The sequence below is a fragment of the Crinia signifera genome, chromosome 4, assembly GCF_055691185.1.
Source record: "Crinia signifera chromosome 4, ASM5569118v1, whole genome shotgun sequence".
NCBI lineage: Eukaryota > Metazoa > Chordata > Amphibia > Anura > Myobatrachidae > Crinia > Crinia signifera.
Genome location: NC_139220.1, coordinates 193,559,837 through 193,584,068, shown reverse-complemented (window position 1 = coordinate 193,584,068; position 24,232 = coordinate 193,559,837). Strand labels below are relative to the sequence as shown.

At 43.0% G+C, this 24,232-nt stretch overlaps 1 protein-coding gene across 1 annotated transcript in view; it reads left to right on the top strand.

Moving 5' to 3' along the window:
• Nucleotides 1–24,232, top strand: part of EXOC4 (exocyst complex component 4) — a 399,783-nt gene that overhangs the window by 228,633 nt on the left and 146,918 nt on the right. The window contains exon 11 of the mRNA XM_083183327.1: nt 21,778–21,997. Within this exon, the coding sequence (XP_083039453.1) occupies nt 21,778–21,997 (220 nt within the window). The remainder of the gene's footprint in view (nt 1–21,777; nt 21,998–24,232) is intronic.

Below are 24,232 nucleotides of genomic sequence, written 5' to 3'. Positions count from 1 at the left end.
CCCCCCCCTGCACCCGCATCATCAGCCCATTAGCATGAAAATGCCCATCATACACTGGGCATTCCCATATGCTAATGGTCCGCCCCAGGCCTCTGCCCTTCACTCGCAAGGATGGATGCGTGCACCCAGCAAACAGTTTGTTCACCACGGGCGCACGCACCCTGCTTCTACACATGCACAGAAATGACCCTGCACATGTGCAGACGCAAAACATCAGACCCTTGCGAATGAAGGGGTCCATGCAAACGTAAGATATGCAGCAAGTGAACAACCTGTGGGTAAACACTGATTAATATTGTTAACAATACTGCAGTGACGTCACCGGACCCCCACATGTTCAGACGAACAGGGTTATCCATAACAATCCGTGCAAGCATGTGTAGTTAATAATATAGTAGGTACACAATGAACATATCGTTAACAATATGTTTGTGCGTATCGTTAATGAAAACCGTATAGTGTGTACCAACCTTAAATTGGTTAATCATTTTTTTCTATTTTTGTTTAAACCATTTGTGCTAAAGCATGGACATCCTTCAAACCTGGACTGTGAAGGCCCCCATACACTAGAGCTGGGGTAGCCAACCCTAGTCCTCGAGAGCTACCAACAGTGCATGTTTTGCAGGTCTCCTCACAGAATCACAAGTGAGCTAATTAGCTCCACCTGTGGATCTTTTAAAATGTGTCAGTGATTAATGAGTGCAGCTGTGCAGCAGCTAGGTTGTCTGGAAAATGTGAACTGTTGGTAGCTCTCGAGGACTAGGGTTGGCTACCACTGCACTAGAGTGACTTCTCCCCTCCTTGACCTGCCCCAGCTCCTTCCCAGGTGGCAGTATCGCATGCAATATATTGAATACGGTCCTTTCACCGACGATATACTGTATATCATGCAATCCCAGCCAAGCCTGCCAGGCTAAAGGTACCCACACACTAGAACAATTTTTTAGCCGATTTCCGATAAATCGGCCGATATATCGTCTGATTTTTACTGATAATTGGTCGAAAATCATCCGATGACGGACGGTGCACGCTCCCGCGGATCTTTTGCTAAATCTTCTGATCTTACATGCTGCATGAAAGATCAGAAGATTTAACAAAAGATTTATAGAAACGCACATGGGATCTTAAAAGAAGTCTATGGTAAAGATGTGCGCTTGCCTGAAATCTTTTGTCCAGGACATCCTACAAATACTTTATTTATGCGCACATCTTAAGATCGCAGATCTTTTTAGTGTGTGGGAACCTTTAGATGTGATTCAACAGATCATTTCTGCAGCTGTTGTGGATCGCAGGCTCTGGTGCAATGTGTACAGGAGCACACATTGGACCTGCTGTCAATCACATGCGATTTGGATGCTTTTCATGTAATTGCAGAAATGTCATGTAAATCGCCTAGTGCATGGCCAACTTCAGTGGGTTTTTTTTTTTGTTTGTTTGTTTTATCTGAGATTAGGAAACAGTGATATACACACAAACAGTAGTTATAGGAAAAGTAACTTGTATTATGCAATGATAAAGGATCAAATGTAATAGACTGTGAGATGCGTGTGCTGAGATTTGATCCATTGAGCGCAAGTTTTAAAACACCTATTTTTTCACACCAAAACTTCACTGCTGTAGCAATCGGGCTATTACATTTGGACCAAATACTCATTGAACCTACCCTAAGCTGGGCTCACACTGGCCGATGTACTGCTTATTAAATGGCCAATATATTGCTGGACCATTGGCCAGTGTGTGCCAGAGATCTATCTGCTGATCAGTGTATCTGCAGGTCTACCTTCCAGTGTATACCCAGCCTTAAGGTGCATACACACTATACAATTTTTGGTACTTGTTTCCTAGCACGACGCCCATCTCGTTGATTGTATGCCTTAAGTTTAAGGCACTTAAGGCATACAATCAATGCGATGGACCCTATTTTATGTCAATCGCCAGCTAATTTGCCGGTGAAAGACAAAATTGCGTTGATCGCGTCCATCGCGGCCCCTAATAAGGGGCCGCGATGCGACCGACGTGATCAACGCGATTTTCCCATAGGGAACAATGTAAAATTATTTTTAACGTGAAAATAGACCCGATCAACCCGATTTTACATAGGTGACAATGTGAAATGGGCCAATATGGCCCATTTCACATTGAATATGGTTAAAAAGTATGGTTAATGCCCCCCCCCCCTTGTTAACGCCACCCCAATATAGACGCCAACCCGAAGCGTGGCGAGTGCAGCGGTACGCGTCCTCCGACCTTTTCATACCCCTACTATCCACGTCGGCGTGGAGTTGATTTTATAAAGTGTGGCGAGTGCAGCAGATACCTGTGAAGCCCGCGAGGGGACGCGTATACCTGTGAAGGTATCTGCGGGGCTTGCTGCGCTCGCCACACTTCGGGCTCGCTGCGCTCGCCACACTTTATAATATCAACTCCACGCCGACGTGGATAGTAGGGGTATGAAAAGCTTGCCACGCTTCGGGGTGGCGTTAACAATGGGGGGGGGGGCATTTAAAACATGAGGGGGGGGGGTGGTATTAAAATGGGGAGTTTTGGGGCTTTTTACATTGAAATCAATGTAAAATCGGGTCTCCGGGACCATTTTACATTGATTCCAATGTAAAAATCGGGTCGATCGCATCTCATGCGATTTGGTTGGCATGCGCTGCGATCAACGCGATTTTCCCAACCGAATGGATACAATCAAAATCGGTGGCGCCGTGCTAGGAAACCAGTACCCAATTTCTTTAATTTCGGCCATTCTGAACAAAATTGGTCGAAATATCTTTCATTGCGTTTGCGATGTACGACGAATGATGATGCGCATACCTGCCAGTTGTTCATCAACTGTGCATGCAGCTCAATTTGGATATATTTTAAAAAAGAGCCTATAAACTGTAGCTAGATCTTTCGTCTTTCGTCAACATCTTTCGTCCAGGACACTGGGTTCGAGGGAAATGTCTTTCAATGAAATTGGCAATATTATTATATGTATTTCATTGTCTAACCACTGCTCAACAGCTGTGACATTTATTGAAATGGGAGTTTGCATGATTGGTTAAATTACCTAATGCTGTAGTTGCCCATGCTTGTTGAGGTTACATGTATTTCATATGGCCAGTTATCTTTGCATAAGAGAATGCGGAATGTGGAATTAGTAATTCGGGAACTAATGTTGGCATAACCTGTAATTGTTGGAGGAGGGTGAGCTCCGAAGAATGCTCCTTTAGAACATGAGATTTGTGAATGGCAACCAGTCATTGCTTTAGACAACATATCATTACAGTTCTCTCATTGACACATGCAAAATGGCAATAACTAAAACAACCTGAATGCGTGTCCTTTTGTAATCGGGCTTTGAAGCACAGCTCTCAAATGAATATTATTTTGCTTTCATAAAGCACTATTTATTTTTATGTTGCCAAAAGATATGTTATCCTTTTAACAGTTTACAAATTGCAGTTTAGTGTAATGGATAATTCATTTGTAATTAGTAAGTGAAACAAATCTGTAGCATAGAAATGTATATAGGGGCTAATTCAGCATGTAAAGCCACCGCTCAGACAGAAAGAGAGAACACCCCTTGTTAAATTATGAGAGTATTGCGAAGGATCGCTAATCGCAATCCATTCGCAATTACCGAACCATCGAACAGTTTTTGCCATCTGTGCAATTGTAAGCAACACGAGGCTTTCACTAATCTGCGGCTGAGACCGAATGAATGTTGTCATCGCTGATGTCACAGAAGCTCCACAAAAATGCATGGGCATGCCTGCGGTTTTTCCAACCACTCCCAGAAATACCCCTGTCACATTGCCAAAATATCGGACCCGGTTCAACGTGCTGTGTGAAAGCACCAAATTTTATTACCGAGATCGAGCAACCCTGCGATTTTCTATTTAATGATACTTACTGCATTAGCCCCATAGTTGGATAAGGTTAGACATTAGCTGTGCTAATTATGAGATTAAAAGCTGTGAACATTGGTCTAAGGAATATAATGCAGACCAAAATTTTCCCATAGTGTCATGGCGCTATACCAGTCAGACACTATGTTGTATACAATGAGGAGCCAAATATGGTGGTTACTATACCATATAACACAGGTTCTCAAAGTCAGTCCTCAGGACCCCAAACAGTGCTTGTATTGCAGGTCTCCTTACAGAATCACAAAATAAATAATTAGCCCCACCTGTGGACCTTTTAAAATGAGTAATGAATGCACCTTCAGGGTGACATGGAAAACGTGAACTGTGTGGGGTCTTGAGGACCGAGTTTGAGAACCCCTGCCATACAGTAATAGCTAGTTTCTTTGTAGATGCTACACTAATGGTTAGTATGTCATACAAATACACTTTAATCGCTAGAATGCCATTTAGACGTCACACTAATGGTCACTATGTCATACTGACCCACATTATTGACTATAATGCATACTTACTGTACCTACTAATGTTTTCCTTTCCTTGAGATGCCCGGAGATGATAAGTGGGTGGGAGACAATAGGGGGCAAAGCTGGGCTAATTGCAGCATTAAGTCATGCACATATGAAGGGGAAATTACATGATTGGGCTAAATTTGCATAGAGGTTGGGCTAAAATGATTTGATTAGCATGTCATTGTCATTAGGCTCCAGCCTCTACCCCGGGCTCCTGTTAAGTAAAAGGTTTTCACAATTTTTTCCATATTGGACTTTGTCATGCTTTGCCATCCACATGGACTCTCATTGGGAATGGTAAAGTATGCCGCGTGTGATGCAGCTGGCCTGAAGAATGATGAGCAAATTGGTACACTATTTGGCGGATCATGTGCTCAGGTCTCAATCATTATTTGTTTAAACTTGTGTCGATCTTTTGTCAATGACGACAAAATGAATGTTGACTTTTTGTGAATGTTACCCTTTTGTCATTGTCAACATAGTGTGTGTCAACCTATGGATGATCCACCTAGATATTGCTCCACACCCAGCTTTTGTATTTGTTACTGACCCTGGTTATATAACTTTTTAATAAGGCTCGTTGCTAGCATACTAGATAACCCTCTCCCACATACTGTAGATAATCTAATAAATTACCCTGCTGCACTATTATTGGTGTGAGCACAGACATTTAACACCAACTGTTGTTACTACATGGGTAGGCAACCCTGATTTGAAATAGGCATACTAAGCACTGGTTATACTGTTCTAGTCCTAGCAGATTTACTTGCATAGTTGTACCACAGTGAGTGCTAGTTACAATTATGTGCTCCCTCTCCCCTGCAGCCTGACTTTCCTCCTCTCTTCCTGTATCTTATGTGATCCTGCCTCCAGGAAGCTGCCCGGTCAGATCGCGGGGTATCGCATGTGATGCCCTAGTGGATGGAGACCTTAACTTTCCTCCCTTCCCCCGCGGCCTAACCTTCCTCCTCTCCCCTACAACCTAACCTTCCCACTCTCCTTTAGTGCCTAAATCTAAACCTAAACCCCCTCCCCCAATTTTTGTTGTGCTTGACAACCCCCCCCCCCCCCCCCCTTTGGCCTTACAGTAAGAGACCCCGGCATACTTACAATTGGGATGCCAGTTGTCAAAAATGTATCATTGGGATTTCTAGCAATGTCGCTATTGCGGCACTGTCGGTGTTGTGGTCACCAGTCCAGTTTCTGGCGCTAGGGATTTAGACTGCCAACATCTCCTTTCAGGGTGTAGTGTTGTTTTAGTTAGCTTTTCTCAATTCAGTCTCTAAAACTAAATTAAACTGACATCTTCTGTGGACGTTACTGGAACAGCATCCCATAACCACAGTAACTCCTCATGAATAGTGCATAAAACATTGATCACTGTGGGTAGTGTAAGTGACAAGATGGGCATGTCATCCAGTTGTCCGCAGGCATGATCTACATTTTCAGCTGATCAAAACTGTTGTGCTTTGTCTATAAAAAGGGATTTACACTTGAAAACTATGACAGAGCTGTATTTATGCTAGTGGTGTTTTTGGGGTCTCACATTACTGCTGCAAAACGCCTTGTTTTGGCTAAAAACTGATTTAATTTTTTTTATTGGCAAGTTTTATACTAAGTACCTGTAGTATTCTGCCTCTATAACTTTAATTAGTGGAGGGCCGCAACTAGGAGGGGGTGGTGGATAACAGAGGAATGTGACCTGTGTCCTGGATCTTAGAGGGCGCAGGGACCCCCACTCGCCTTCTTTCACTTACTGCACCTCACACCCTCACCACCTCCCACTAGTCTAGCCTGCTGCATCTGAAGCCTATAATTGCATACAGTGATTGCAGAAACCCTATCCCCCTGTCATCTCACTGCGCTGCGTGTACTTTGGTTTATTGCTGTCACAGTGATGTGTACGAAGGGGCTGGCAGATGGCCTAGCCAGGTCACACTCCTGCTGTGACCACCTGCCATTATACAAAGTGGTGATTAGACAAGCCTTGTAATTTCCCCGGCGGTACACTAAGCCAGGCTCTAGGCCCTGGGGACAGACTTGGACAGTACTGTATATAGTGAGGATAGGTGTATACCAGTGTTTTTCAACCACTGTGCCGTGGCACACTAGTGTGCCTTGAGCTGTTCTCAAGTGTGCCCCCAGATCTAGAGATGCACAAACCAGTTTACAGCAATCATCAATTCAACTGTTATTTACTGGTCTCTACTTTTCATGTAAAGGGCCAATGTATTTTATTTTGTTACCAGTGTGTTTGTATTTTATATTCGGGCCAATAGGTTTGTTTTTTTTCCAGTGGGGGGCCAATCTGTTTTGCCCTGTGGGGATCTCATGGAGTCTTGAGACTCTTGACAATTGTAAAATCATATTTTGTGTGCCGCAAGGTAAAAAAGGTTGAAAACCACGGGTGTATACATTACGAGTCACAGAGTAGGGGTTCTACTGTGTGGCATATAACGAGTATAAAGGATATAAATGTGGGGTGTAATGTGAATAATGTGTTCTACAGCATGTCATAATGTAAGTTTTTTAAATATTTTTTTTATTTACAGTAGGTATTAATTTCAGTGAAAGCCAAGCCCAAGTATCTTATTTCTAGATACTGATAGGACATTTGTATTTCTATTTATTTGTATTTATACTTTTACTTATTTTACATGGTGAAGTTAATAGCCATCATATTGTTTTACAGTGGGAGCCTGGGGCTATAGAATACCTCCCAACATTGGTGGCAGTGGAGAAAAGACACTTACACACTGCCAAAATAATGGTGGCATGGCCTATGCTCATGGTGCTCCCAAGCATTTTTCATGCTTTTTGGGGCATGACCAGTGCTGTGGGAGCTGCGGGCTATGACCTCTGTCCCTCTCTTCAGTGAATAGATGCTGTGCGCATGCGCACTGAGCAATTTAAAGCTGAAAGCAGCTCAGTTTTGTCTTTTGGGCTTTCAGCTCAAAAGCCACCCAGTGTGTACGGGCCAGTGGTGAGCAGTGATATGCACCAGTGGCCGACACTCATCTGCTGGTATTACCCTCAGTGCGACAGTGCGGATGGCTGTCTATAGCGTCCTGAGATGGCAAGTCGTCCACCCCCAGAAAAATGACTAAAACGGGCGAAAGTCACTGTGTGTATGCAATGAGCGATTTTCAGCCCAGCGATTTTCCCCGTCATCGTTGTCCATACACGCTGGGCAAAAATGCCCAGTGTTTATGGACCTTTAGCCTGATTGAGGCACAATAAGTCCAGTGTCCAATTGAGTTGAGGATATCTGATTTATCCGTGCATTGTGAATAATTTTTTGCAGCCTAAATAGAATTTGCTAGTGAATCCTGGTGTCGGTCGACAGTGTCGGCTGCAATCCAGTTAATAGGTCAGCAGGCAATAGGTTGACCACTTTTGGTGAAAGTGCTATACAGTAGGTCAACACATGAAAATGGTCACAAGCAACACATCGGCATGGTAATGGTTGACACATCAAAAGGTTGACATGGTTTGTTTTTTTTACCGACTTGTTCTTACTTCTCCATCCATATCTGCATAGACAACCAAAAATCATGCAAACCTTTTGTCAACCTTTTTATGTGTTCACCATTTCCATGTCGACTTTTTGCATGTCTTTACCTTTCCATGTTGACACTTTCTGTGTGTCAAACAGTTGCCTGTCGACCAATAAAGGTCAGCCTATTCACTGTCGACCTAATGATTTACTCCCAGTCACCTTATGAAGTATTATCTTTTATTTAGATCCTATCATTATTATTTTTAGAGAAATACAATGACCTGCAACCGAGGTGTACGGACCAGAAAAATGGAAATAGTTGAAAACTTTTTTTAGTTCATTTTAGGTTGTGAAACTGTGGCACCTGACAACTGGAATAATACAGCTTTAAATGTGTTCAAAATAAGCTAAATCTAGGAAACCGTATACTACAAACTAGTAAGCCCGCTGGAAGCAAATGCTTCGAAAGCTAGTAGGTGTAGTTCACTCTCTGCCAACAGATTGCAGTGTTTCGGAGTTACGCGGACACTAGACATATACTGTATATAGATGATAAAACATTTCCATTGCAATATTAATATTGATCTATATATTCTTGAACCTGTGCTCCTGTGATTCCTGGTGTACTGATGAGGATTGTTTTCAGTATTGGTTCAGCCAATAAAATGGCAGCTACAGTACTTCTGTGAGGGAGATTTATCAAATATAGGGGCGAGTCAAAGTACCAACCAATCAACATCTAGCTGCCACTTTACAGGCTGTGTTTTAAAATGACAGAACTGAATGGTAGTTTTTCTCCATGTTCTGTTCTCTCTATGCTTTCATAAATCCCCCTCTGGGCAGTATTTAATGCTCCTGATTCACCATTTTTTCTCTGCGAATTAAGCTGTTTTCACTCCATGCGGTGAATCTTTTCTCTGAAAAATCGGATTCACCTTATTCGATGTTCACTGTTCCCCGAAAGCGAACAGTGAATGCCGGCCAGTTTTCCATTTCATGCTCGCTGCAATTCGCTGGTGTATTTCAATGGGGTTTTGACTAATTCGTCAAGAGTGTATTCAATGCTAAAAGGGAGAACTGCTTTCACCATGATTTTCGCCATGATTCACCATTTTGCATTCAACATCTTTTTAAGGTGAACTGGAAAGTGATCTTTTAAAATAGAGTTGTTGTTTTTTTTGGTGTAAAAAAAGTAATTTTATTATGTGAAGGGGCATGCAGCACATGAATATATATTTATTTATTTTCTTACACATTACGTCGGCAGAGGGCGGGGAGCCGCTCATTAGATATTCACTGCACTGATCCCGCTCATTACATATGCATGGAGCAGGACCAGCGCAGCACTCCCTCCACCACGGGGGAAGCTTCTGCTGCATGGGACCCAGCCAGCCCTCCTTCTCCCCCACATATTCTAGAGCAGGCAGGGAGGTTTCCATTTCCCTGACTAACTAAAATTCTCCATCATGGGCAGTGAGCCCTTGAGGTGTTGAATAGGGGGAGAGGGAGGGCTGGCAGTGCATGCTCCAGCCCTCCGGAACCCTGCAAATGTGCAGCTAGACAGGATTTGCTGCACATAGAAAAAATTCTCATTGACTACCGGTCTCTTTGTGGCATATGAAAACAGTATGGTTTTACTTGGATAAAAGGTAATTTTACAGCAGAGTTCAGTTATTTTAGAAAGTTATCTGAATATTGTTTAGAAACCCTTTTTGTTTTTCCAATTAGCAGTGTAGCGGTTACTTGTTTTGTTTTAAATAATGTTCTTCTATAAAAGAAGATAATTTTGAAAACCACAGAGAGTCATTACTAGATGGAAACAGAGTAAATGGCTGAGCTGGTGCAAGTCTAACATGAAATTGAAATCCAAAATTATCTGTGCGTATTCATTTTAATTATCATGTGGAGGTTGTTGGGCTCACCCACATTGTCGCTCTAACCGTGCCATTGATAGATGAAGGGTCAGTCTTTTGGCAGCTCTGATGGATTATTGCTACAGACTGCTTACGCTGGGGAAACCCAGCAACAATGTTGGGAAGTATGACCTGCTGATGATGTTGGTATTTAATGTTGTCTACTTTATTAGAGTATCACTGTTCAGGTTAAAAAAGGTCATCATTCCAATATAATTTCACAATGTATTTCTAACTATACAGTTTACCCATTAATTACTTTAAAAGCACATTTTAGGAACGAATTAGAAAATATATTCTATTAACTGGCAGGATGAAGAACATAGGGAAAATGTGAGCATTTTTACAGCAGGAATCAATACAGGAAATAAATAAACCCAGTAAAAGAGAGATGCAATAAGGTGTACCAGGTCATAAAGAAAGAATAAAATAACAAAAAAATAAAATATGACACTTAAGAATAGTGTAATGAGTATGGGTCATCACACACACACACACACACGCTTAAGTGTAGTTGCTGGATGCGGGGAGTAAGGCCGAGGGTCAGATGCCTTCAGAGGAGAACTGTTATCATGTAGGTAAATAGGTGATGCTTTCCATAGTATTATGTTGAAGAGGGTTCTTTAAATTAATTGTGACAAGTTAAACAAGGACTGGCTGAGGATAGCATAAAAGGAGAATCCATAGGTGTATTGTGGACTTAAATAAGCTGTTCAGGAGATTATATGGACTGCATTTCAGTGGCCACAGTGTTACCAACAGACAGGAGAGGCAGAGGGGAACATTTTGAAAAGTCTTATTGGGCTATAGTACCATTGGTAGTCCTTTCAAATATCTTTCTTTTAAGATTAAGGGCCAGATGTATCAAGCTTCAAAAGTGGTAAAATGTAGAGTGATAAACAGCCAGCCAATCAGCTCCTACCCAGGGCCGGCGCTACCCACTCAGCAGAGGATGCAAAGCAGGTAGGCGCCGGGCAGGAGAGGCGCCCTCCCTGCTGTACATCCTCTGCTGTCAGGCCGGCTCATAGGACACCAGAACCGGCCGCTATCCCTCCTGGCAGGGCCGCACGGCGCACGCACAACCTTCCCTCAGCCCGGCAGCAAATACTAAAACTACAACTCCCACAAACCCTTGCCAGGCACAGCACGGGGTGCATTTAGGAGTAAGCTGCTTGCCTATAGGCTGTTTGTGTAAGAGAGTAGGCGGGTACTGAACTCAGCAGCAGCAGCAGTGGGAACTTCAAACTAGCAGCTGCCGGGCTGTGAGTGACTCGAGTACAGTGATAGTGCTGAAAATGTAAGTTCAGTGGTAGCGTCAGGGGTTAATCCCCGGGTCAGACATTCCCTCTGTCCGTTAGTGGATGTCACATATGCATTGTAGTCTTACTCTTACAGGTGACTGAGGACGGATGGTGGTGGCAGCAGCAGCAAGTGTGTTCGTGTATGTGCTATGCTGCTGCTACTCAGGAGGTGACCACCCAGTCTGCTCTGCCCGGCAGGGAAGGGGTTACAGGGAAACTAATAATCTGAGCAGAGCATTATAGCTTCCCCCTGGCCACAGAGGGATCAGGTGCTCAGGACAGGACAAGAGGGTCCCTATTGTGGAGCATCAGTGAGGGGGATAATGATGGATGGAGGGAGGCTTATTTACACAGTTACACACTGACCTTGCAAGGGTCACACAGTCCCCACTCTGCATTAACTGTTGTTTTGCAAATCACATTGTTCTAGCCCTCATTTCATAGTTCAATATATCAGCTGCTTATCTCCAGTCTAAATAAGTTGGTATCATTGCAGTGACTTTACGTGTTATTTTACTAATACTAGAGTCTAGGAATAGTAACCCATGCATTACCAGATCCTGGCTCATTTCCTAATAGTCACTACATAGCCCCTGTACTATACATACCCCCTGCACATAGCCCCTGTACTATACATACCCTTTGTACATAGCCCCTGTACATAGCCACTGTACTATACATACCCCCTGTACTATACATACCCCCTGTACTATACATACCCCCTGTACTATACATAGCCCCTGTACTATACATAGCCCCTGTACTATACATAGCCCCTGTACTATACATACCCCCTGTACATAGCCCCTGTACTATACATACCCCCTGTACATAGCCCCTGTACTATACATACCCTTTGTACATAGCCCCTGTACTATACATACCCTTTGTACATAGCCCCTGTACTATACATACCCTTTGTACATAGCCCCTGTACTATACATACCCCTTGTACATACCCCCTGTACTATACATACCCCCTGTACTATACATACCCCTTGTACATAGCCCCTGTACTATACATAGCCCCTGTACTATACATAGCCCCTGTACTATACATAGCCCCTGTACTATACATAGCCGCTGTACTATACATAGCCCCTGTACATAGCCCCTGTACTATACATACCCCTTGTACATACCCCCTGTACTATACATACCCCCTGTACTATACATACCCCCTGTACATAGCCCCTGTAGTATACATACCCCTTGTACATAGCCCCTGTACTATACATAGCCCCTGTACTATACATAGCCCCTGTACTATACATAGAACCTGTACTATACATAGCCCCTGTACTATACATACCCCTTGTACATAGCCCCTGTACTATACATACCCCCTGTACATAGCCCCTGTACTATACATACCCCCTGTACATAGCCCCTGTACTATACATAGCCCCTGTACTATACATAGCCCCTGTACTATACATAGCCCCTGTACTATACATACTCCCTGTACATACCCCTTGTACATAGCCCCTGTACTATACATACCCCCTGTAGTGACTATTTCTGTGCCACACACCGACTATAATGGCTATAGATATTTTCTGGCTATTCACCTTTCAAAAAACATAATATACTTAACAAGGGGCAGCAGCGCTTGGCCACAGCTTTTATGAGTCCCATGTAACCTATGCCTCATCATACATATGCCCCAGCCTGTGCCTCATCCTCCCTATGCCCCAGCCTGTGCCTCATCCTACCTATGCCCCATCCTCCCTATGCCCCAGCCTATGCCTCATCCTACCTATGCCTCATCCTCCCTATGCCCCAGCCTGTGCCTCATCCTACCTATCCCCCATCCTATGCCCCGTTTCTCACCTGTCATGTCTCCCCCTGTTCCTCTCCTCTTGTCATGTCTCCCCCATTCCCTATCCTCTTTTCATGTATCCCCCAATCCCTCAACTCCTCTCGTCACGTCTTCCCCATTCCCTCTCCTGCTCTCACATCTCCCCTATTTCTCTCCTCCTCTCACGTTCCCCCATTCCTCCTCCTTTCACCTCTCCCCCTGTTCCTCCTCCTTTCACCTCTCCCCCTGTTCCTCCTCCTTTCACTTCTCCCCCATTCCTCCTCCTTTCACATCTCCCCCTGTTCCTCCTTTCATGTCTCCCCCTGTTCCTCCTCCCCTGACGTCTCCCCCTGTTCCTTTCCTCCTCTCACCTTCCCCCCTGTTCCTTTCCTACTCTCACCTTCCCCCCTGTTCCTTTCCTCCTCTCACCTTCCCCCCTGTTCCTTTCCTCCTCTCACCTTCCCCCCTGTTCCTTTCCTCCTCTCACCTTCCCCCCTGTTCCTTTCCTCCTCTCACGTCTCCCCCTGTTCCTTTCCTCCTCTCACCTCTCCCCCTGTTCCTTTCCTCCTCTCACCTCTCCCTCTGTTCCTCTTCCACTCAAGTCTCCCCTCCTCTCACATCTCCCCCTGTTCCTTTCCTCCTCTAACATCTCCCCCTGTTTCTTTCCTCCTCTCACCTCTCCCCGTTTCTCCTCCTCTCACCTCTCCACCTGCTCCTCCTCCTCACCTCTCCCCTTGTTCCTCCCTCACTCTCACGTCTCCCCCTGTTCTTCCTCCCACATCTCCCCAGGGAAGAATCTATGCCAGGAGCCAAATGCTGACGCCATGTGTGCCTGTGTACAATAAATGGCAGTGCCTATTTTCAGTCCCAGTTTAATCCTGGAGTGTGTGGTACAAGGTGGGAGGGGGATCTTGCTTTTGATAATGGGCGCCCCTGCCTTCCTCTCTTTAAAAGACTCCACCCCTTCATTGACTACCCCCCTTTTGTAGGGCTTCTCTTAGAAATTTCCCGGGCTGGTTTTTTATCCCAATCCGCCCCTGTCTGCTGTCCTCCGTGCCTGCCGGCTGCTGCTGCTGCGCCTGTCACACTTCATCACAGGCAGCAGCATCGGAGGCACAGAGATTCCTCCTGGCTCATTATCAGCTGGTCATGTGGGCATATGCAGGAGAACTCGGGGCATTATGTGTACTCATAATGTGTGTCAATGTCATATGGGCATTATAGTGCATGGCATATTATTTAAGGGGAATTACAGTGTGTGGCATAATGTGTAATGGGCATTATGGTGTTCTGCCCATTGATGTGTGGCATTACGAATAATGTGCATTACTGTGTGTTGTTACTATAATATGTTATGGGCTTTGAGGTGTGAAGCATAATGTGTTATGGGGATTATGGTGTTATTGGTACTTTTATGTGACCACGCCAATTCCCCATGAAGCCACGCTTCTACAATTTTGCGCGCGCCTTCGGCGCGCACTGTCCCTGTTTTTTCACACATGCCACCAAAATGGCTAGTTACGGCACTGGTGCTGTGTTAGGTGAATAAGATTGTGATACTGTGTGGTGTAATTTGGAGTGGGAGCATTATTGTGTGGCCACACCCTCCCTTTGTAAAGTTTGGGTGGGCGCAAATTTATAGTTTGCAGGAGGGCGCCGATCCCCCTAGCACCGGCCCTGCTCCTACCGGTCATGTTACAGGCTGGGTTTGAAAAATAACAGATGTGAGCTGATTGGCTGGTTGCTTATCACTCTCCATTTTATCACTTTTTGAAGCTTGATACATCTGCCCCTAAAAGTGAAATGAAGGATACCCAATCTCATGTCTTCCTAAATGTTCTCTTCAGACGGGGGATAACGGTTTGTTTCCCAAGCTGTGTTTCATGATAGTTTGGGAGTGAGTGCGGACACAGGTGAGGTGACAAACCGTTTGAAAGGGTATAGGGTCCATCATTTCAGAAATATTATGAGAGGTGGAGGAGGGAGGTCGTTTTTTGGGAGGTTAGACTTCAAAAGGGTGTCATGTCTGCACTGGGTATAGAATTAGACTCTATATCAACCTAAGACGATGGGGAAAATAAGGCAATGTGAAAAAAAATGTTCGTAATGTAATTTAACTTGTCAGGAAGTCCCCTCCTGCTCATAGAAATATATTTCTAAAGAATAGTATAAGATAACCGTGGCAGCCTTCCCTTCTAAATTAAGCAGGTGGAGGAATGCTGAACCTTATGGAGGAAGGAGAGGAGGACCATCACTGGAAAAGATAAAGCCATTTGGGGATGACATTCATTTCGTTACCTATGATACTGCCTAGCCATTAGATAAGTCACCTCCAAGAAGCCAAATTTCCCTGAAAGCTGGAGAGAAGCTGTGTATTTTGATGTCAGGATAATCCTAACGATTTTACTTTTTTTTTTTTTTTTGAATAATGAGCCCATATATAGTGGGACATATGAGACCATTATTTTCTTTAGAACCTATCAATTTATACTGCATGTAAATTATGAGTTTATGATGATTTTGACTGTCTGTATTCTTAGTGCTTAAGGTGTGCCTCTGCCTTTTTCATTTTCTTGCATGTTACTACAACTTTCAGCATTGTGGCACCTTTCATTATGTTTAAAATTAGAATGTGCAGTCAGAGTTCAAGTTTTGCAAATCATTTTTATTCCTCCGCCTGAAGTCTTTTTTTCTTAACAATATAAACCAAAGTTCTACTGTAAACTTTTGAAGACTTGACAGAAATATTAAAAGGTTTAATCAGTTTCTTATTTTTACAAGGTATTTTAGTCCTGTTTGACTTAATACGTTTGTTTTGTGTTAGTTTTCTTCATTTTCCAATTTTGTTTGCTCTATCAAAAGAAGTGACAAACTGATTTCATTGATCAGCTCCTCCACGGTGGAAGCTAATTATACAATCGGATGGTAATAATAAAGCCTGACATGTGTCTGTGGGTTTTAATAGAATGTCGGCATATACAAAGTAGGAAGTAATTGGATTGACAGACACAAAGCCAGTTATTATACCGTTATTATCTGATTGAAATAAGCCGGTGGAAAAGCAGGCAACTGTAGCATAACTAATCTGATAATAATGAAGTCCGTGCTCCCTGAAACGTGTGTTGCTTACATAGGAGTTGAAAGCAAGATAAGCAGCACTCTGCCCACCCAGATTTTGTGATCTACCAATGCTCTTTAATAAAATGCATATCACTGATTTGGAGGCTATAATAAACAAACATAACCTATAAAGTATATATGCCCTATTCAGTCACTATACGATTGCAATTAAAAAATAAAAAAACTGTGAAAAAAAGAAAAAAGTTGTATGGTGACTTGCTAGCTTATAAAAAGAAAGGTATTCAATGAATGGGTACTTCCTCATCTTTGCGGCCTCTGCTACGCCAGTTACGGTTGCCGCTACTTAACCGCTACGTAAGGATTTTCGGTGAGGGGACCATTACAAGTAAACATCTAAAGGTACTTTCACACCACCCTCCTGTATCCACGCCACCATCTATTACCTTTAGTAAAGTTGTGCGAGCCACCGATCCCGAAGCGTGGCGAGTGAAGTGATGAGGAAGTACCAATGAATGTTTCTGTGGGCTATTAAGGGTTTATATTTTGGGCTTATTATTAACTAACTGAATGGGTTCTATCCTCTATTCAGGGCAGAAATTATCTTTTACATTTTTTTACTAATGTTTTCAAGATAAAATACTAAACCGTTAAGTTAATATGCATCATTGTGTATATATCATAACTGTGTCTGTAGACCCCTTCCACTGCCTTTTATCAGGCATGTTTTTATATACAGTTCCACGCTTTAAATTACTGTATAATGTATTTGTTGTGTCACAAATGGCATTTTCTCAGAGGTGCTAGTCCTACCCAGAGTGGGTGGCTTGGTTTCCAGTGGCTTGCTCACTAGTACAAATCAAGGCTTTACCCCCATTTTCGCCATTGTACTCCGAAAACCAGTTCTGTGATGTCATGTCTCATGCATGCCGCTCTAGCCTTTTATCACTGTACCTGATTTTGTCACCTGTCATCATCCTATTTCATGAAACTGCCCCTGCACTACTGTGCTTGATTTTTGCAGGAACTACATATAGTAACTGTATGTGTTCTGGACTGCATTAGTATTCGAAAATCGATGACAATGTTGGTTGGATTTCCCCCTGCCTGTGGCTCTGCTTGTGTACCCGACCTCTGCTCCAGAGCATGGACCCACACCTTATCGATTTTCCCAGACATCGTCCCAGTGGCACGTACTTGCCTTGCAATCGGAATTACATTGCTCATACATCAGAAATAAACAGTTATTATTGCCTCCTGAATTTAACCATGTATTTTAGTCATTAGATAGTATTGTTGGGCAGTATTTTCTTTGTTATCTTAGAGCAGCTAAAGTTAACTAATGTGTGATTATTTAAAGGCCCATACACACTGGGTGATTTTGCCCAGCATGTTTGGACAGCGATGATGTGAAAACTGCATACACACTGAGCAATTTTCTCCCTGGCCAGCCATCTTCACAGGGGGTGGACGACTTTGCATAGCACTGCTGTGAAGTTGGCTGGTCTGATGAAAATGGGGATCAGGTGTGTGGAGGCTCCCATTTTAGATGGATAAACAAGTAGGTCAGTTAGATGGTTGGAGGAAAGTTTGGTCTCACGTATGATCAGTATAAGCTCTACAGGTGGGGTGTTATTTTGTATGTTTCATCATATGTGACCCCAATTTTTGTTCTATGTATCCTTGCTTGGCTCACCATGCTTTGGTCAAGGTGGTTTGTTGCGCTTGCCACATGTGACTCTTCCCAGTTGTAGTACCAGTTGTTGATAAATGCAGCAAGAAAAACAACTTGTCGACCATTTGTATGTTAAGGCTTTGTACCTGTTGATCATAGACATAGTTGACCTTTTACCTCTCAGCCTATTGCATGTTCATTATATTGCCTGTCTAACGAGAAGCTTTTCTCTCCAGTGTCTGGAGCTCATGACTTTTTACATGTTCGGTTCTCCAGTATGAAGAACGCTTGCCAACAAAAATGTGTTTTAATACGGTTTTGAAAATTAACAGTCCATAATTGATGTATTATTATGATTATCCTATTTTATTCTTTAGTGTTATTATTTGTTTTATATATTCTTGAATACTGTTATAACATCTACAGAAAGCATTCTATAAGCCTGTTTCGAGAAGATTTGTAATGGTTTATCTGAATCTTTAGGGTCCCATAACATTATACTGTTCACAGTGTGTCAGAGCTGCAAAACTTTTTTTCCTGTAACGCAAGGAAAGACTATAGGGACACGTTTAAATGGGGATAATAAAGGCAGCTGCTGAGAGCAATAGTGCTGAGTCAGCAGTACGCGAAGCTGTGCATCCTGCATATAATTCTGCATTCATGCAGACACAGCAGGGATCTCACTGGAAGAGAGCTATTCCCAGCCCTAACACAGCATGCGCAGACAAGCATCCGAGTCGTCATTTATCCTAAATACCCATAACACCACACCCCGGCTGTCTTCTAACAGCATGAAAATATTTACAGCATTTTTTTTCTGTGTTTGAGTAACTAAACATTTCCTGTCCAATTCTAGACCCGTGTACAAGGTGATAAATGTCACTGGGGCAAATCAAAGAGTTGCCAAATAAGTGGGGTGTGATTTTAAACTATTTTGATGCTCCAATTATTATGTGCCATATTATTTCTACTATAAAAAGATCTTTGTGTCTGGTCTAAATTAAACTGCATTTTTTTTTTTGTTACAACATTTGACAATGCATAAAATGTGTATAAGGTATATATAACATCAACAGTGATTCCACATGTATTCCAGGAAAAAGAAAAAAACACACACATTCTTGTTGACCTGCTCATACATTATGTAAAACAGTGATTCCACATTCCTAGTGGCTGTAGTACTGTATTTCATGATAAATGTGATGATTTAGACCCAAGAGAATGTAGAAGGACTAAGAACGAATCAAAATGTAATTATTTTCTTGGTATTATTTAGCTCAGGACTTCCCTCAGAAACCTTGTATCACCCCACACAAAGACTAGTAACCCATAAATCCATTGGGGCAACTTAAATGCTTGGTGCTGGTGCTGTCTATGGGTGCGGGCCACCTCTAGGGCCCGGCTCCCGGTTACCACTACTCAGTGGGTTGCGATCATTTGGTCTACAGCAAGTTGGTCAAAGAGGTTGACATGGGTCTAGGTCGACAGTCAATAGGTCGACACAAGCAATAGGTCGACCGTGTCTAGGTAGACAGTCAAAAGGTCGATATAGGGGTTTTCACTGTTTTTTTACCCGATAGTCGACATGGACACAGTTTCCAGTGCACCGCTTCCCCTCGCAATGCTTCAGGCACGGTGTCTCGCTGCACTCGGCACACTCAAAATCAGTGAAAAACCCAATGTCGACCTTTTGACTGTCAACCTAGACACTGACGACCTAATGCTTGTGTCAACCTAGACCCATGTTGACCTAACAGTGTCGAGCCAATGCTTGTCGACCAACTTGCTGTAGACCCAATGACCGCAGGCCAGATGTTCACCTCCTGGGCCCTGCAATTTTCCATTCCTAGCAGTGAGGTGCTGCAGGCACATCTGCAATCATGGACGGATTTGTCTACTCAGGGATGCTGGGAGCAGGAGCAGGATTAGCTGTGCTGAGACTGCTGGGACCACAGCTACATCCATTGGTATTGAGAAAAGTTTAATACGCAGTCCCCATTCCAAGTCGAACGGGGGCAGGGGGCATGTGCTCCTGGCTCTCTTCTCTCAGGGGCAGGAGACTTCTTGAGATGGCTGCACTGTCAGACTAGTATAGTGGAAAAATGGAAGGGTGCTTTCAAAATGTTGCTGCATAGCCAATGTAGTTGTAGATATACCTCTTTATACTTTGCAAATTACACCTGTGTGTTTTTGCTGGCTAGAAAGCAGAGCCAATGCCTAAGTAACCAATATGTGGGCACTTGCCTTGCAGATTACAGCTGAGGTATATAATGAAGGCCAAATGTATGTTAGCACCCAATGTACTGTGGTGGGGGGAGTAACATTTTTTATGTGACTGTCAGATGGCTTTTCCAATATGTAACTTGTTGATGGAACCATTACTTAATGTACATTGTGCTGCAATGCCAGCTGGGCAGCCTAAAGCCAAAGTCTCCTTCACACACCACAAACATCAGATCATGTCAGTTGTATCTTTGTCACATGCCCATGGGCAGTATGAATTGCGGGACCCTGAGCACCCATACACGTATGTTTAGCAGCATTACAAGGGGAGGAACGTGTGTATTGGCCTAGGGCACCTGGAACCTTTAATCAAGCACTGAGCAGATCCCATTCTGGGGAGCATCAGAGTCTTCTTTCTGGTGACTGGGTTCTGTATAGTAAACTAGACAACAGGTGGTCTATACCAAACTCTTTGGCTAGTCTACTGCACAGAACCCATTACTTGTTGCCTAATGTATAATAGAGACAACATTCTCTGTTGGTAAATGTGAAGTAGTGTCAAATGTACACTCTCTTAGTAATATTAGATACAGACTCCTTCCCGAATAATGGAACAATGCTGAATCCATGCTCTGGTGGCCAGAATACAATGCAGGGACACATTTGATGGTTAGTTTACTTAAGAACCTATTCACTTATAGGCTAGTGCACAGTACCGATTCTACTCCCTTATTCCCATATACACAATAGTTCAGGAAAATGCTTATTTTGTTCCTCATCTCCATTTGTGAAATGAACAAACTGTTGGACGCAGTGATGGGACTCGTGGTTGGTGAGCCCAGGTGCAATAATATATTGTTGGTGCCCCTCTTTCAAACCAACCCAAGTTCACAATATGCTACACAGCAGATGGGCCCCTGTGCGCTACACCTGCTGCACCAATGGTAGTTCTGCCTCTGGTTAGATGTTTGAAGAGCATACACTGGCAATTGTAAAGACCAGGGTTCTGATTGATTGATTGATTGATTGATTGTTATTTCTGGAGGCGGTTAGGCTTTTTCCTGTGAAAAACACTTTAACATAAACTGTTATGAAACCTGGGGGGTTGATGTTGAAAATCAGTAATTTTAAGGTGGGCAGCCTAACCTATACTCCTGCCCTGTACCCATTGTGCTGAAGTGATGAGGGGAAGCCTAACCTATACTCCTGTCCTGTACCCAATGGACTGGAGTGATGAGGGGCAGCCTAACCTATACTCCTGTCCTGTACCCATTGTACTAGAGTGATGAGGGGCAGCCTAACCTATACTCCTGTCCTGTACCCAATGGACTGGAGTGATGAGGGGCAGCCTAACCTATACTCCTGTCCTGTACCCAATGGACTGGAGTGATGAGGTGCAGCCTAACCTATACTCCTGTCCTGTACCCATTGTACTAGAGTGATAACTCACCAGCCTAAGCTAACTGCAGTGTGGCTACCCTGTCTGCTCCTGCTCTCTCCCATCCGCCATTGAGTCACAGGGGATCTTTAGGATTGCTCGACCCTGTGGAAATTATGCTTTATACAGTTTCAAAATAAGTTTAGTTTGTGTATATAGAAATTCTAATGTAACCATAGTATCTATTTTGTGAAGTTTTGTTACACTATATTAAAATATGAAAAGTTACATTGAGAGTTGCGCAGAACGGTCACTGTTCCAGCAATTTAGAAGCAGCAAACTAGCACACGTGGTATAAGATATGTTAAAGCCATAGAGTAGAGCCATTTTTTATTAATAGATGGTACCTTCATGTTACAATGATATTATATACATTGCAGATGGGTTACAAATATTGTTTTCTGTCTATCCTCCCTTCAGATTTATTCAAGAGGTTGAGCATGCCATTGGATTTGGACCAGCTAAACAGTGCACCTTGCGAGAGTTCCTTAATATTTACATCAAAAACATCTTCCTAAATCAGGTTTTGGCAGAGATCAACAAGGAAATTGAAGGCGTCACCAAGGTGTCTGATCCCTTGAAGTTATTGGCAGGTGCTGACACTATGAAGATTCTGGGGGTCCAGCGGCCACTCTTACAGGTATATGAATACTCTCCCTTTTACCTAAGACTTATTATCAATGTATTGTAACATTTATATTGTGCCAACATATTTGGTTTCTCTTTACAAGTGGGAGCACAGTTTTTCTCTAACTATGCTGAGTGACTAAAGGCCCCCATAAATCGCATGTGATATCCCTCGGGGAGCTGCAGCACCGCAGGGCGGGGTGGCAGCGTGGTCCATGCAGCGGTGGCTGGGAGCTGGTAGTGGTATTCTCTGGGCGGCAGGGTGGGAAGTGCTGCTGAATTTGAAAACATATGAATTCACTCAGCCAATCAGCATCCAACCAGTCTTTTAAAAATATTTTTTTAAATATTTTTTTAAAATTCAGCAGCACTTCCTGCCCCATCGACCGGCAAAAAACGCTACTAGCTAGAAAGCCGCCACTGCCCATCACACGGACCCCGCCAACTCGACACCGCTTCTGCACATAGGCGTGTGCCAGCGGTGCTTCACAACTGGCACACACCTAAGGAATGGACCATCACATTGCGGGTGCTAAAAAGCACCTGCAATGTGCCACTGATGGGTCCGTTTCGATAAATTTGATAAATTTAATGTGCAGCCTGTCCGACCTCCCAACTCCGACCCGATGCTTTAAACAGCCGCGTGTGTAAGCTTTAATAAAAAGCAAATGGAAAATTGTATCCACTGTGAAATATTTAAAAAAAAATGGTGGAGAGAATAGTTTAGTCTCTGAATTTATATCATGAAACATGGCTTTGTAGTTCAGGTTTTTCCACTAATCCAGCTCTTGTAATAAGACATTTAATACATCTGCTGTAAGTGGATTTCTCTGTAGAAGAGCAAAACAATTGAATGGAGTAGAGCACCTTCATCTCCGCAGCATTAGTTTGGTCATTCGTTTTCAGTTTAAAAGCAAAATATTGCACAAAATATGTTACTGTGGGTTATGAGTGTCCCCACCATCTAGGGAGTTATGATCCTGCCATAATCTTGATATGGATCAGCTATTGTTAATGGAGGGATGTTATCAATGGGATCACATTTTCTCCTTTCATTCTGTTCTATACAGATTCATTGTTGTCTTTTGCCCCTTTTGTCACTGTAATTGGTAATTAGCAAAAGAGCTGATACAAGCTGCAAGATTCTGTGTGCTTTACACTTAGTTATTGGGGGTATTTATATGCATAATTAAATGGTTGTCTGTGCTCTGTTGTAAAAATTTCTTCTACTCAATATTATATCAGACATGTTTCCTATTATACAAAGCAATAATAATACTGTATTTAAAAAAAAATACAGAATACCGCCAAGAATTCCAGTGTGGAAACCCACCGATCCTATGTAAAATGTAGACACTATAGCTTTTTTTCATACATGACTCAATTTCTTTAATTTGAAACCTAGAATTTGATGGCAGATAAGAACCACTTGGCCCATCTAGTCTGCTCCTTTTTTAAACATGTTACCTCAAACCATTATTGTTCCTTATTTCTTTGTAAGGATATGAATATGCCTATCTCAAGCATGTTTACATTTCTCTACTGTATTTGCCTTTACAACCTCTGATGGGAGACTATTCCACTTATCCACTACCCTTTCTGTGAAGAAATTCTTCCTCAAATTTCCCCTGAATCTTCATCCCTCTAGTTTCAGTGCATGTCCTCTTGTTCTGCTGCTCCTCTTCCTGTAAAGAATGTCTCCCACCTGTACCTGTTAAATCCCTTGAATAGCAGAGGTAGTGCCATTATTCAAAAAAGGAAAAAGGGAGGATCCCGCTAATTACAGACCTGTTAGTTTAACATCAATAGTGGGTAAACTATTTGAAGGATTTTTAAGAAATGGTATCCAGGAATATTTAGACCTTCATAGTTTACTCAGTAATAACCAGCATGGGTTCGTGAAAAATCGTTCATGCCAAACTAATCTACTTGGTTTCTATGAAGAGGTTAGCAAAAACCTTGATAATGGAAATGCTGTAGATGTGATTTTCCTAGATTTTGCTAAAGCCTTCAACACAGTACCACACAAGAGGTTGATAAATACAATGGAGGACATAAGTGGCACATTTCTGTAGATGGGTCGGGAACTTGCTGTGGGAACAAAGAGTGGTCGTGAACAGTGCCGTATCAAATATGATACCAGTACTAAGTGGAGTGCCGCAGGGTTCGGTTCTTGGGCCCATTTTGTTTAACATTTTTATTAATGATATAGGGATGGGGTTACTCAGCAATGTATCCATCTTTGCGG